The 13856-nt window shown below is 35.1% G+C and overlaps 1 protein-coding gene across 1 annotated transcript; it reads right to left on the bottom strand.

The window, feature by feature from the left end:
* Nucleotides 1-5961: 5961 nt before the first annotated feature.
* On the bottom strand, nucleotides 5962-11544 carry LOC126969499 (forkhead box protein J1.2-like). The gene is made up of 2 exons (XM_050814966.1): nucleotides 10871-11544; nucleotides 5962-9148 (listed from the first exon to the last, which is right to left on the bottom strand). The coding sequence occupies exons 1-2, from the start codon at nucleotides 11405-11407 to the stop codon at nucleotides 8711-8713; spliced, it is 975 nt and encodes a 324-aa protein (XP_050670923.1). The 5' UTR covers nucleotides 11408-11544; the 3' UTR covers nucleotides 5962-8710.
* Between the last annotated feature and the right edge of the window lie 2312 nt (nucleotides 11545-13856).

The raw sequence follows: 13856 nt of genomic DNA, 5'->3' as shown, positions 1-13856 counted from the left end.
CACTACAATTGCGCTCGTCTCCTTGACACATAAGCTGTTAAGTCTCATTTGCCCACTAATTTCACTAGCTACGGCGCCCTTCAGACCGAAACACAATAATGCTTACACATTACAGCTTTACGGCAGAAATAGGCGCCGCCGTGGTACCCATAATCTAGCCGGCACCCTGTGCAAAGGAGCCCCCCACTGGTGGTAGGTTTTTAGTGTCTTCAAAAAAGCTCATACAGAGGGTACAAAATGCTTGCACAAGATCTTATTATGATATTCCTTACGCGCACACAGTACCCTTTTTGAACAACAACATAATGAAGATGGAGTTTCAGAGACAATTAAATTTTGCCTCGTTAGTCCTTAACGTATCTCGCTCAACTCACAATATTATGTGCTATTAAAAAAAACTTTCAAAACTCTTATTACAATTCAATCCGTTGTCTCCTTTTCTACTATTTTAAGACGGGTCACTATTTAGACCTATAACAATAGGGACCGTGTTGTCTACGGCTGCTGTCAACAATTCGACTTGGTACCTACCCACTGAAAATTGGTGTTTGAATTGGGTTTATAATCTCAATTCCAAAAATGCTGAAAGGCTTTTTTATGACATATTTTATTTTGTTAATTTTATTACGCTTAAATATGTGTTTTGTCATGAATAAATCTTAAACCTTTAACTTTAAATTACGTTCATTCACTTAATATGTACGCCCGGTTAACGAAAGGTCGGCAACACGCCGGTGATTGATGCTACCGCGGTGATTACATACCATCATGGGAGCCGAATATGTGCTCTTTTGTCCTCCTTTAGCATAAAATATAGATTTTTGGTTTCTTCGTCCATTATTATCACAGGTAAAGGGTTCAAGCCCATACAGCCACATTCATTATGTAATAATTAACTGTCAAAGCCATCTTTGCACGATTTTTACAAAATTGTTCTTTCTAAAAACGTAGAATATCACGAGGAATAAATCATTTTTGCTTCGTTAGGTTAGTTAAGAAGTAGGTATAACTTCTTGCGTGCATACATAAGTAGGTACATACACACTTTTTTATTTTATTCATTTGTTTTACTGAATATTATTAATTCATATTAATATTGGATTTCTTAATCGCTATCGTGTTTTGTTTGACAGTTGATGTTTTAGCCCTTTACGAAATTCTTGTAAAATTTTAGAAACAAGGACGTAAAAAAAAGTTAATTCAGTAAAATATTGTGTTGTAGTAAAAATTGCTATCTCATATACGAAACAATGTTAATATAAAATAAAAATAAAACCGCATATAACTTGTAGGTACCACAACTAAGAACCTGTCTTTAGTTGTTACTTTGTATCAACTATTTTGCTAATAATCTTGTTACTCATTTACTGTATTTGTTAAAAGTCATTTGCTATTGTGATATATCACTGTGTCCTCACACTACATTATTGTACTATATGTTATTATTAACCACTAATTCTTTATACTAACCACATATTCATACCGGATAAATAATTAATACTAACCTTATTTATTATTTAAGTTATTTCTCATGTAAGTGACTTTTTTGTCTTAATGGGAATAAAGAATCTATAAACTGAAAATATTGTGTTGTTTGCTCTCCGGGTTCTAATGACTGCTTACATGCGGTTCGACACGGAATGGATGAAAGTCAAAATCTTGTGTTGTGTGTTGTTCTCCCACTCTTCTTGCACTTATGACTGCGCCGATTCGTCTCTTCAACTAATCCCCAAGGTCTTTCGGATTCATATTTCTTTCAAGTATTATCTTTTATATGTAAAAAGGGTCAAATAATAAATAAAGATCTATATCGTTTTTATGTCATGGTCTGTTAAAATATGAAGGTAGAATTACCTACTTCTCAATATGTATTAGATATTATATTGCATATGCATAGACTACCTATGCATGATTTTATAAGAGGTGGTTAATTAATATTAATTCTCAAATTAAAGCTTTCAAAATAGTTTGAACGCATTTATGTTGATGTACGATTTCATAAGATGAGCGAGTGATTTTGAAGGTTCATATCCAATATCAAAACCAGACACCCTTTATCTCAGAATCGGGTTCCAGTCCCGGTAGGTGCAAACAATTCTATAATGAATTGGAATGTTAATTGACTATCTTATCTTTTATCCGAGTTATAACTCGGATATAATAAATTGTATTGAATATATATCTGTCTTGCACATACATACATGTCTGGTACATACATAGTCTGAGGCTAGATAATTTGTCTGAATGTGCGTAATATTATTAAAATCATAAGCTTCAATATTATCACTGCTGCACGGTACACTAAAGGGAAGCAAATAGGATATAATACTACTAGGGCTAAAGTACTATTTATACCTAAGGCAGGCAGAAAGGACTACTCCCTGCCATGCTCCTTCAGACCCATAAGCCTTACCTCCTTTCTCCTGAAGGTTATTGAGAAAGTCTTGGACAGACACATAAGAGAGCATGCTCTAAGCCTAAAGCCCATTCATAGTTCTCCACACGCCTACTGTAGAGGCAGGTCTACAGAAACGGCCCTTCTACAACTTGTGGATAGAGTCGAGAAGGCGTTACAAGACAAACAGATTGCACTCTGTGCGTTTCTAGACATTGAGGGCGCCTTTGACAATACCCCGACAGACACGCTAGTGAAGGGACTAATTAACAAAAATGTAGACTCCACCACTGTCAAATGGGTAAGGTCAATGCTCTCAAATCGCAAAGCTCTAATCTCCCTCCATGGGACATCACTGGAGCTATACACTACGCGAGGTTGCCCACAAGGTGGCGTTCTTTCGCCACTTCTATGGACACTAGCAGTAGACGAACTACTTAGTAAGCTGGCAGAACTCAGAATTGATGCACTAGGGTACGCAGACGACCTAGTTATTATCGTCAGAGGTTTCTGCCAAAGCTTACTAAGCTCTATATTGCAAAAGGCGCTAAACACCATCTCACAGTGGTGTACAGCCAACAAACTCTCAGTCAACGCAGGAAAGACTGTTATTGTGCCATTCACGAGGAAACTCCCACCTTGAACGGCTCTACTTTGTAATTCTCAGCTGAGGTTAAGTATCTGGGAGTCACATTCGACCAGAAACTCACATGGAATTCTCACATCGACAAAGTCGTGAAAAAGGCTAAAACAACCTTGGGTGTATGTCGACGTCTGGTAGGGAGACATTGGGGAATGCGCCCCAAGATCCTCCTATGGCTATTCAAAGCAATTGTGAGACCAACAATCACATACGCCTCCATTGTGTGGTGGAACAAAGCCAACCAGAAAACAACTGCAGACAGACTAAATAGCCTGCAGAGACTTGCCTGTATGTTGGTAACCGGAGCCGTGACGTCTACTCCTGGTGCGGCCATTGAAGCAATGCTAAACCTACCGCCTCTTCCACTGTTCATACAGCAAGAGGCGAAGGCAAGCATGCTGAGGGCAATCGCCCAGGGGGGTTCATGTAACTGGATGTCGCAAACGCTTAGGACCTTAGAGGACTCAGTTCTGCGAGACCACATATTAGGCATGTTACCTGATCAGATGATTCCACAATTAATCTCTGTTAAACACTATATCGTGGAACTACCTTCCAGGGACGACTGGATGAACAACAAAGTCACGTGGAAGGACGGGAGCCTCATGTGGTTCACCGATGGGTCCAAAATGGAAAATGAAGTCGGCTGTGGGGTCTATGGAGAACGCCCCAGGTTTAAATCCAGCACAAACCTGGGAAGCTTTACCTCCATATTTCAAGCAGAGGTGTACGCCATCCTGGAATGTGCGGAAACCAATATCCAAAAAGGCTACTTCAATCATAACATATACATTCACTCTGATAGTCAGGCAGCATTGTTGGCTTTAGACGCTGACTTGACGTCGTCTAAGTTAGTCAATAATTGCGTTGAATGCCTGTATTCAATAGGCATGAAAAACAGAGTGATTCTCAGATGGGTCCCAGGGCATGCCGGAATCATAGGCAATGAAATGGCCGATGAGCTCGCAAGAGCTGGGGCTAAAGCAGTCCGATATGGTCCGGAACCCATTTGTGGCCCAAGAGCGCCATCCGACACACCCTGAGTAACCAATGTAAACAAGAAGCACTTAAACGCTGGAACAACTCTTCAGGTTTAAACCACTCTAAAGCACTGATAAGAGCATTCAACAGTAGCTATGCGAATGAAGCCCTATCATTGAACAGGAAAAATCTATGCATACTCACTAGGATGCTAACCGGGCACTGTCGCCTAAACAAGCACCTCAGTGTGGTCGGCATCAGAAGCGACAAAGCTTGCAGGTTCTGCCTTGAGGATGATGAAACACCTATTCATCTACTCTGCGACTGCGGCCCACTAATGCATAAGCGTAACACAATCTTTGGTAACTACTTCGTACCACCAGATAGTGTTTGCAACACTCGCGTCAAGGAACTACTGCGGTTCGTAAAGGCGGCAGGGCTTGACGATGAGCTTTAGTATGAGTGGCGAACACAATAGTCCAATTCTGGACGCGGTGTTACTAGGAACCTTTTAGGACCAGGAAATAGCCACCCTCTTCAAATAATAATAATAATAAATCTTATCTATTATCCGAGTTATAACTCGGATATAATAAATTGTATTTAATATATATCTGTCTTGCACATACATACATGTCTGGTACATACATAGTCTGAGGCTAGATAATTTGTCTGAATGTGCGTAATATTATTAAAATCATAAGCTTCAATATTATCACTGCTGCACGGTACACTAAAGGGAAGCAAATAGGATATAAGTACTACGTAGAGGCAATATAAAATTTTGCTTACTTACACCCTTATCGCATGATGCATGGAAAAGAGCAATACTTGAAAACAATTTATAAAGATAAAATTTATTTCGATACAATTATATCGATATGTACATGCATGCACTTGTTGAGTAGCAAGATATTTTTATTGTTTATATTAATTATTCTAACATAAGTTACTTCGATTAAACGTAAAGGTAAATGAACCATACGTCGTAATTTTATAGTTAATTTTTAATTCTGGAGGGCAATTGTATGTTTTGCACACCACATAAAAAATATTAATTGTATTTAAATCGGAAAATTATGATTACCGATGATAGGAAATCCCCTCGTTGGACATATTTTTATTGCGGCAATGACATATTTTATTTCTAGAGTCAAAAAGGGCACAATAAGGTATATTTGTATTTTTTTAAAAGATAATTATACTTCACTTGACGTCAAAAGACTGGCTCACTTGGCCTTCGAGTAGGTACATTCGTACACAATAGTGGCGACAGGGTACCACAGGTCGCCCACATGCCACTTCCACTAGTTTTTTCTGTTCTGTGGGCGGGACTGCCGAAGTAAAAAGTGAAATTTATAATACAATACCAACATAACTGTGAAGTGGCAAAAATAGGAACTACGGTCGCCATGTTTAAATGTCATTCGACTGCCAGCGTCTACTACTTTCGAGTGTTCCTAAATAATTCTATGTGTTACTAAATAATAAAAATAAAAATGTGTCGACTTTCCCGACTTTTGTGCACATTGGAATTAATTAGCAACTCTGAAACGACGATGGCGACAACCATCAGTTCACAGATAAGATGGTGACATTGTAGTTTAGTGTTAAACGTGCAGTGATTTGACTTAAGTTTGAAACAGTAGTAAGTAATTACAGTATGGCGATTGACGACGAAGTATAATCCGGCTAACTTTGAAAGCGAACAGTTGCTTAAATCGTAGTTAATTTGGGCTATCTCCGTTTTTTACAAGATTAAAGCCGTCATCTGTCAAACTATCAATGACTGCACGTTTCATACAATCGAGTTAATCGCTTTTTTCTAAGAGTTTCGCTAGGCTGAAGAGAAGTTGCAGCTGCGCGCTGGTGTCAGAAGCCCACAGATACACCTACAAGCCGTTCAACGTAAAATAGGGATAGATAACAAATAAATAAACTCTTTTCATCATAATATCTTTATTTCAACTCTACAAGAACAAATCGCACAATACAAGAAGTGAGCCACGTTACAACCATTTTCATACGTCAAGTACAGTCGGACACAAATTACATTACCAAGGATTAGAAAATCATGCTGATAGATGCAGCATCTTTGGATAATAAAATAGTGCTTATTAAAAGACTTGTTTTGAAAAACTTTTCTTTTTTTCACCAGATTAAACATAACATTCTGATATAACATATTTCCACACAAAGTCAAAAAGATTCAAGTTTAAAGAACCGTTTATAAAAATCTATTCCTACACTTAAATGACTAGATATTTTTCTAAACATAAAGTATACCATCTATTACATATAGATACATGCTTTCTATTATCCATTTTGGAATACTAAGTACCTACCTTCTATTTATGTGCATTATAATTAATAGGTACTGTATTTATTATTTGAAATATGTGTTATTGCACTATAACCTAACATAAGAAAGTCTTACCTAAAGGGCAAGAAGTAACTGTAGATAAAACTATAACTATATACGCATACACTATTAACTAGAGTAGCTAATTGTATTTACACAGTACAACAGACAAACGTTTACAAAAAGACTAAACTGAAACTAGAAAAACTTATCAATATGAAATTTCCTACATCTTACTTTGAAAGTCTCGCAGATTATCCACCCCTCATTTCATCCCCTTAGGGGTGAAATTACATAGAATCCTTCCCAGTTCGCTTGTGGCTCTTGAGAATATTTGTGCAAGATTTCAAGTTTGGCGTCCCAGTGATTTAACTCTGCATTTACGAGTCAGTCAGGACGAGTAATAATATTATTAATTTATAATTGGTAAACATATAATTTTGTCTAAGGCTGGACTGAGAAAAGGGTCTTAAATCCAAATTTGTAATTTTTTTTGCATAGTTTGTATCTATACCTATGCTATATTTTTCTAACAACCAAATTCAAAGTCGCTTACGGATATAATATTAAAAATATATTTAAATACACATAGTGCTGAGCAAACGTTACAAACTAATTTCAATACTGGACGGAATACTGATAGTTCTTGTAATACAACATTTTCACAAAATTTGTATTCATCAATTTAAAAGTAAAAAAGGTCTTTAAGACATGTTAAGCTTAGCATTTGAGCGTGTTAAATACAATAATTTGCTATAAAATAAATAAATAATCAATTTTATAATTGAGCTTTTTACGTTAATACAAGACTTAAAGTATGTTATGTATGTTATCCATACATTGTTTTACTATCTCTGTGTTACATTATGATAGTAAAACATTACCTTTAAAATATTTGAAGAGTGATACCTTCTAAATAAATATTTTTTATACATTTAATTATTGTTGAGCAAGTTTCGTTAAATCGGTTTCATAAAAAATGATCAGGTTAATACTTTTAAGTTTTATTATCTAGTATGTGATGACACTCCATATCTGTGTTTGCTTTGAAAGTTCGTTTTCGGATCCCCTCGCAGTAAAATATTCTGCGATGCCTTGTATAAAAATGCGAGCTATCAAAACTTTTTTTTTTACACAAAATGTTTCAATTGGCAGTCACAACTGAACGTGATTACATAAGTAGGTGAACATAAATATAACGTTTTATTGTAATTGTAGATGACACATTTAAGTAAAACATCTTGAGGCTAGTTTATCAATATATTACATTTTGAAATATTTAGAACACATTAAAAAGTTCTAACTGTTGTTATCTATCTACTTATATAGTTGAAATAAATAGAATAAAACCCTACATTGGCTAAGTATTGACTAGTGCTGCTACTCTTACATACTGTAGATACTATATACGAAAATCTTTCGCTTTTTTTTATCACAAAATCGTTATAAAAAACTACATTTAATTACCTTGTTTACACAGACAGACATAATAAGAAACTACTAACTATTTAATTTATTTACTTTGCAAATCACGGAACCACACATTATGTCTTGCGATCCTTTAAAGCCTAAAATATAATTATAAGTTCCACTTGTGATTGCGACGGTACCTACTCTAGAAGTATGTTTCAGCTTCGTCTATTCAATAAGGTATAAAAATTCTACTGCCTACAAACTATATCATAATATGAAATACTGGACGGTAAAGATACCTATATATTTTTAATATACATTTTCAACAATCCCCGTACAGCTAAATACCGTTCCATAACCTTAGTTTTCCTCCCTACCTTTAGGTACATATTGTTTTACAGACTATAAACTGTTATAAGGCAAAACATGGAATACAGAAATTACTGCAATCACTCAATAGAACGGCTCACTTAGAAGATTCCTTAAAAAAAACTAAGATTTTTAAATTACACTTTATAATAAAACCACACTACAAATCCTAGGGACAAATAGGTTAAGTAGGTGCCTATTCTTACTCAAATAATTATTATGTTAAAAGTACATTAAAAGCAAAAGATATTCATAGCTTCAGAGAAATCTCTCGACAAGGAAAACATTTGGACAAATCTCAAAATATATTTAATACCTAATAAATAATAGTCTTAATATCCTAGCTATAAAAATAATAATAACAATAATTAATTTGAATGCGTATTTGTTTTACTAGATACTCATCCAATGCTTATAAAATTTTCCACACATGTTGTCAAAAGGACATTTTATTCCGGGGTTCTGAAGAGTTTCTGAGGAAGCGTGATATAGTTTCACGCGAACAAAGTCACGGCAATAAGATAATAATGTCTATTAATTTAAATACTCACTTAAAGCAGGGATCCAGGTAATCAAACATATCCAATTGCAAATCATCCCATTCAGTTGGATTGAGAAGTAAAGAGGACAGGTCGTCTTCAGCCATTAACGGAGGTGGCACAGCCGGCTCCACGATAACATTAGCTCCAACATGTTCCATAGTATTAGACAAAGGTTGGACAAACTCAGGTAAATGTATTGTAACAGCTTGACCAATATTGTCAGGTGTACTATTATTAATCTGTGGAATATTTGATACGGCAACACTGATTTCGCTTTTATCTTTTTCAACTTTCTTCTTTTTTATTGGTCGGTTTGAAATTCGTTTTGTACCTTCCAAAGAGGTGAGGTCTAACTTCCAGAAGCCACCTTTTCCAGGTTCGTGCTTTGATCTCGCTACTTTTGCAAACACCTTGTTAAGTGATAGATTATGCCTTATAGAATTCTGTAATCAAAAATATTTTCAGATTACATATTTTTCTACCTACTCGCTTTTTCATCGAATTATATTTATTTTAGTAATTTATTGTATTATGACCACACAATCTGTAGATTGTGTGCTCATTTGCACTCACAATAGGCTAGGTATAATAAATTCTATAAAACATCGTTACACATGTTCAAAAATGGTATCTAGAAATAAAAACAATTTTGATTTAAATTTCTCTAAAATATAATACCTATCATTAAAACCCATAGTTTTAATTCATTTTGCGTGATTCAAATGTGAGATATTTGTATAATTGCCAAGCTTGTCATTATAGTGGAAGGAATGTAATTTGATATGAAAAATAAATAAGGCTGCATGGTCTTTGACCTTTCCCTGCCCGGACAAAAAAAAGTAATAAAAAATATTTACGGGTAAGCGGTGCCGCTTACAAACATTATCTAAAAAGCTTGGACCATTAATTCGTCTAGAATCTAGATAGACTGACAGACTAGACAGCTGTGACAACGTCGAAAAAATTGAAGTTGACTGAAACTTCTATTTTGAGCAATGACACTAACAGTAAGTGACATACAAATCGCAAGTAATAAACCTGGCATGTTTTCATCGGTTGACTAACAGCAAAAGGCTGTAAGACGTATAAATTATCTAACATATAAAGGTCCCTTTTCAGATTGTGAACACAAAAGTGAAGGTGAAAATTATATATAAAAGTACTAGACATGCTCATAGATATAACCAGTCTTATAGAAATTATACTTAAATGGTATTTTTATTAGAGCCTTAAATCCATTAGGACACTATTACAGTTACATAATAGTAATAATATGGAAAACCTCTAATTATACAACCTCTACTAATTTATATGAGAATAAGTAGGTATTTATTTTTGTTAATCTCTTTAACTATCTTGTCAATTTAAACTGTTTGTTTACGTATGTTTAAATATTAGGGAAAAGTAGGCCGGAACTACTAAGTTACCAAAGGGTTTCAATTTTCAATAATAATAATGGACGACCGTATACAATTAAGTAGGTATCTACACAAATATAATTTTCTCAAAAAATTCGTCGAGATTTATTTTTATTTTCTTGTTTTTGTTTGCTTATTGCATTTTACGAAAAATAAAGATTCAATATCAAACTCTTTTTAATTTTGAAACTATTAAAAAATAAACTGTTATTGATAAAATATCTACTTACATAAAAAAAATTTAAGTTTTGGATGAATGTCGGATACGTCGGATTCAATCTTCTGTGAATATATTATATTTTATCAAACTCGAAAATTTAAAAGATATTCTAGAATATTAACGGACTTAAAGCAGATTGCGTCCAATGTTTTTTTTCTTTGCATTCTATTTGTCTGAAGATAATTTGAATTTATAATAGGTTTGCAACGGAATTGGAATTTAATTTTGATAATTTTTCATATTTTTACATACCTTGATAATATTAAATTAGTTTAATAAATATATTATCGAATTGATGCGTGAAAGAGAATATTCTCGGCTTAGCATTAGCGGTACCCTTTGACCCACTTAGATACAGAATCCTAATAAGGGGGTTTAACATAAAACAGGACCTTATCGTAATATCCAAAACAAACACAATATCATTGATTAGAAGTTATAATACATCCATCCAAAGTGATTAGATTCACCGTGAAACTTCAATTACGCATTATCTTATCGGACACTACTGAACATATTTAACTCACCTGCCACGTGGGATCTGCGATCTGGTAGTACCTAAAGTTATCCCTTATCCACGAGTAGATCGCCGATAAAGTCATTTTATTGTTATTACACCGCATCGCCATACAAATCAACGTGCTATAAGAATAAGGAGGCTTTTTCTCGCTATTCTTATATTCATCCCGGTTCAAGTGAAAGTCTTCTTGGCATTTCAGCAGAGTTTTGTTAAACTTCTCCAGGCGTGTCGTCTGCGGGCTCGGCGACACTGGTGATATAGGAAGCTGCGGTATGGACATTATATTTGTGATGTTCTGCAGCCAATTAAGATTGGTTAAGTCCGTGTCTTCATCTTTCGCGATCTTCTTGGGTCGGATCTTCTTTATCTTTTCTTCAGGCGCCGTCTGGGCGTAGATTTGCGGCTGCTCGTATATATATTCGATTTCGACGGTGTGAGAAGATTCAGGAACTGCATGATCCAGTTGAAAACAGCCTGAATCTCCGTAGAGATTTGTGTCTAGCATTTCGCCGGACGTCGGCGACATTCCTGATGTGATATGCATGGTTCATGAGTCACTGGTGATTCAGCAGTAAGTGAGAGGGTGGTGGGGTGGTATCGATCGGTCGTGGACGGAGTGACGTCGACGGTCGAGTTGCCCGGCCGAGTGGTGGTGAGGTTCTGCGCGTGGTGCGGCTAGGAGCGAGGCAGGTGCGCGGAACCCATTGTACCACGACGACAGGTGGTGAGGCAGGCGGCGCGATCGATACTATGGCGCTGCCCGCATGTGTGCCTGTAATTAGTCACGGCTATCGCAGCGCGGTACGTGGAGTTATCACCACGAGGTGACACTGCGGGTACTTCCTCAACACGGTAATGAACTTGGATACCTAATCAACTGCTAATTTCGTACTTTAGGAATGTATAATTTTTCTTGAATTTAAATGTAATACTAGCTTTATCCCGCGAAATTGTTTACGGAAGTGCAATTTCTAAAAATGTTTAGTTAATGGATATAGACTTGTAACTGTAACTAAGTTATGAAAATTTATTTCTGATGTTATTTTGAACATAACTGTGTTCCTCTGGAAGTTGCAAGAGAATATGTGTGGCGGTGATCACTTAACAACAGCTGATCCGTACGTTCATTTGTTAATATTATCTTCAATAAAAAAATGACTGTACATTGTACAAACCATAATACGTTTTGTAACACACGCAAACATATTATTAGAGCTACTATAATCCATCCTTACTTAAATGCTTAATCAACCGCCGTTTTAACTCAACTTTTAAATCAAATCAAAATTACTTTAGTCATTATGATACTCATGAAGTTTAAAATGAAATGAAATTTCTTTATTTAGGTACAATTTGTACGCTTATGAAAGTCAAGTTTGATCCCAAAAGTTAAACCACGTTAAGTTTACCACTTACCAATGCTTCGGGAAAGAATGAACTCGAATGAGAAGAAGTGGTAAGAAACTCATTGCCACTCGTTTAGTTTAACATTTACAGGTTAATTTTTTTATAAATTATTTTAATTACAATCTATGTAAAGTGATAATCCCTTATATGCAAGGGAGCAGTATATTAACAATTATAGATATATGCGTATATTGTAATCATTAGTGACAGTCTCGTTAGTCATATAGATACTAAATACCAAATCTAGCATAATCTCCTACCTACGTATTAGTTTTAAACCATCTCATCAAGAAACTAATTTTTATCTATGTACCTAATACATAGATCTACGTAAATAATAATAGCTATGTAATTTTTAAAAAAAAGAGAGCTCAAATTGACAAACTCACGGTCGAGACTGTCACGTAACACCATTTTTCACGATTATTTTCGGTTACACCCAAAAATAAATAACTACCCTATAATATAATTCATAATGGTCCGCTAACATTAAACAGCCGCTTAGGAGTGTTTTTTCTCATTCTGACTTAGGTCAATAGAAGAAGACAGAGTGAGAGTTAGCAATGCTTTAAGTTAGAAGACTATTATGAATAAGGGGGCTAATATATAATATTCTCGTGTCCCGGTGTTTGCTACAAAACTCCTCCGAAACGACTAAACCAATTTGTTTGACAATTAGTGTGTACCTATATTGGTTAGGTCTTTGATTCCAATAAACATCTATTTTTACATACCCCTAAATAATAAGGCCAGCCCACCCCTAAATATACCTTTGTTTTGACAAAATTTGATTCAGCATTAAAAAATACATGCAACTTCAAAATTTCACCCGTCTACCAACAACCAATCAACACCTATTTTTTTATCGCGATTTTTATATTATTCTGTTTCATCCACAGATCTGCAAAAGGGTTGCAAGATTGTAATCGAATATAATAATTATTGTATTATATTTGGTAGGTTTGAGAATCGGTCGTCATCCACTTTTTATACACCAAAATTTTTAATTATTGATTTTTTTTAAATTCCTTAATATAGCAATACAACGTTTGCTGGGTCAGCTCGTGATATTGTAAAAAACGCTTCTATTACAATAATTATAAATTAATAAATATGTGTTCAAGCGAAACATGTCTTGTGTGACGAGTCGCTAGACTCTCAAAAATCCCCCACTTTCTGCCGTAAGTAAGTAATACAAATTCCAAATGAGGGAAGTGCGAATTGCACGTTGACCTTCAGTTTAAAATCTGATTTGGTGTAAACCAACATATTAATACAATGCTCGGACCGGCAACAATCACATGAACTATAAATGTCACGACTACAAAATTATTTTAAATCAATCATCGTTAGAACAATAGCATTGTAAAGTAAAAAAAATAAGATGGCGCATTTTCCCGCGCAATATGGGTATATTACGCGGTTAGAAATGTTGTCATTAGGGCTGCCATCTATAAACAACCACAAATATACCGCATAGAGGTCAGTGTATACAACGAATAGTGAAAACATTGCATTAACCATGTCATGTCAGGTCGTGTCACCATGTTGTTAAGTCCAATAACTATACAGAGAAAAATATTTAT

This window comes from Leptidea sinapis, chromosome 18 (genome assembly GCF_905404315.1).
Source record: "Leptidea sinapis chromosome 18, ilLepSina1.1, whole genome shotgun sequence".
Lineage (NCBI taxonomy): Eukaryota > Metazoa > Arthropoda > Insecta > Lepidoptera > Pieridae > Leptidea > Leptidea sinapis.
Note: the sequence above shows the minus strand (reverse complement) of the source record. Positions and strands in the feature narration are given on the sequence as shown.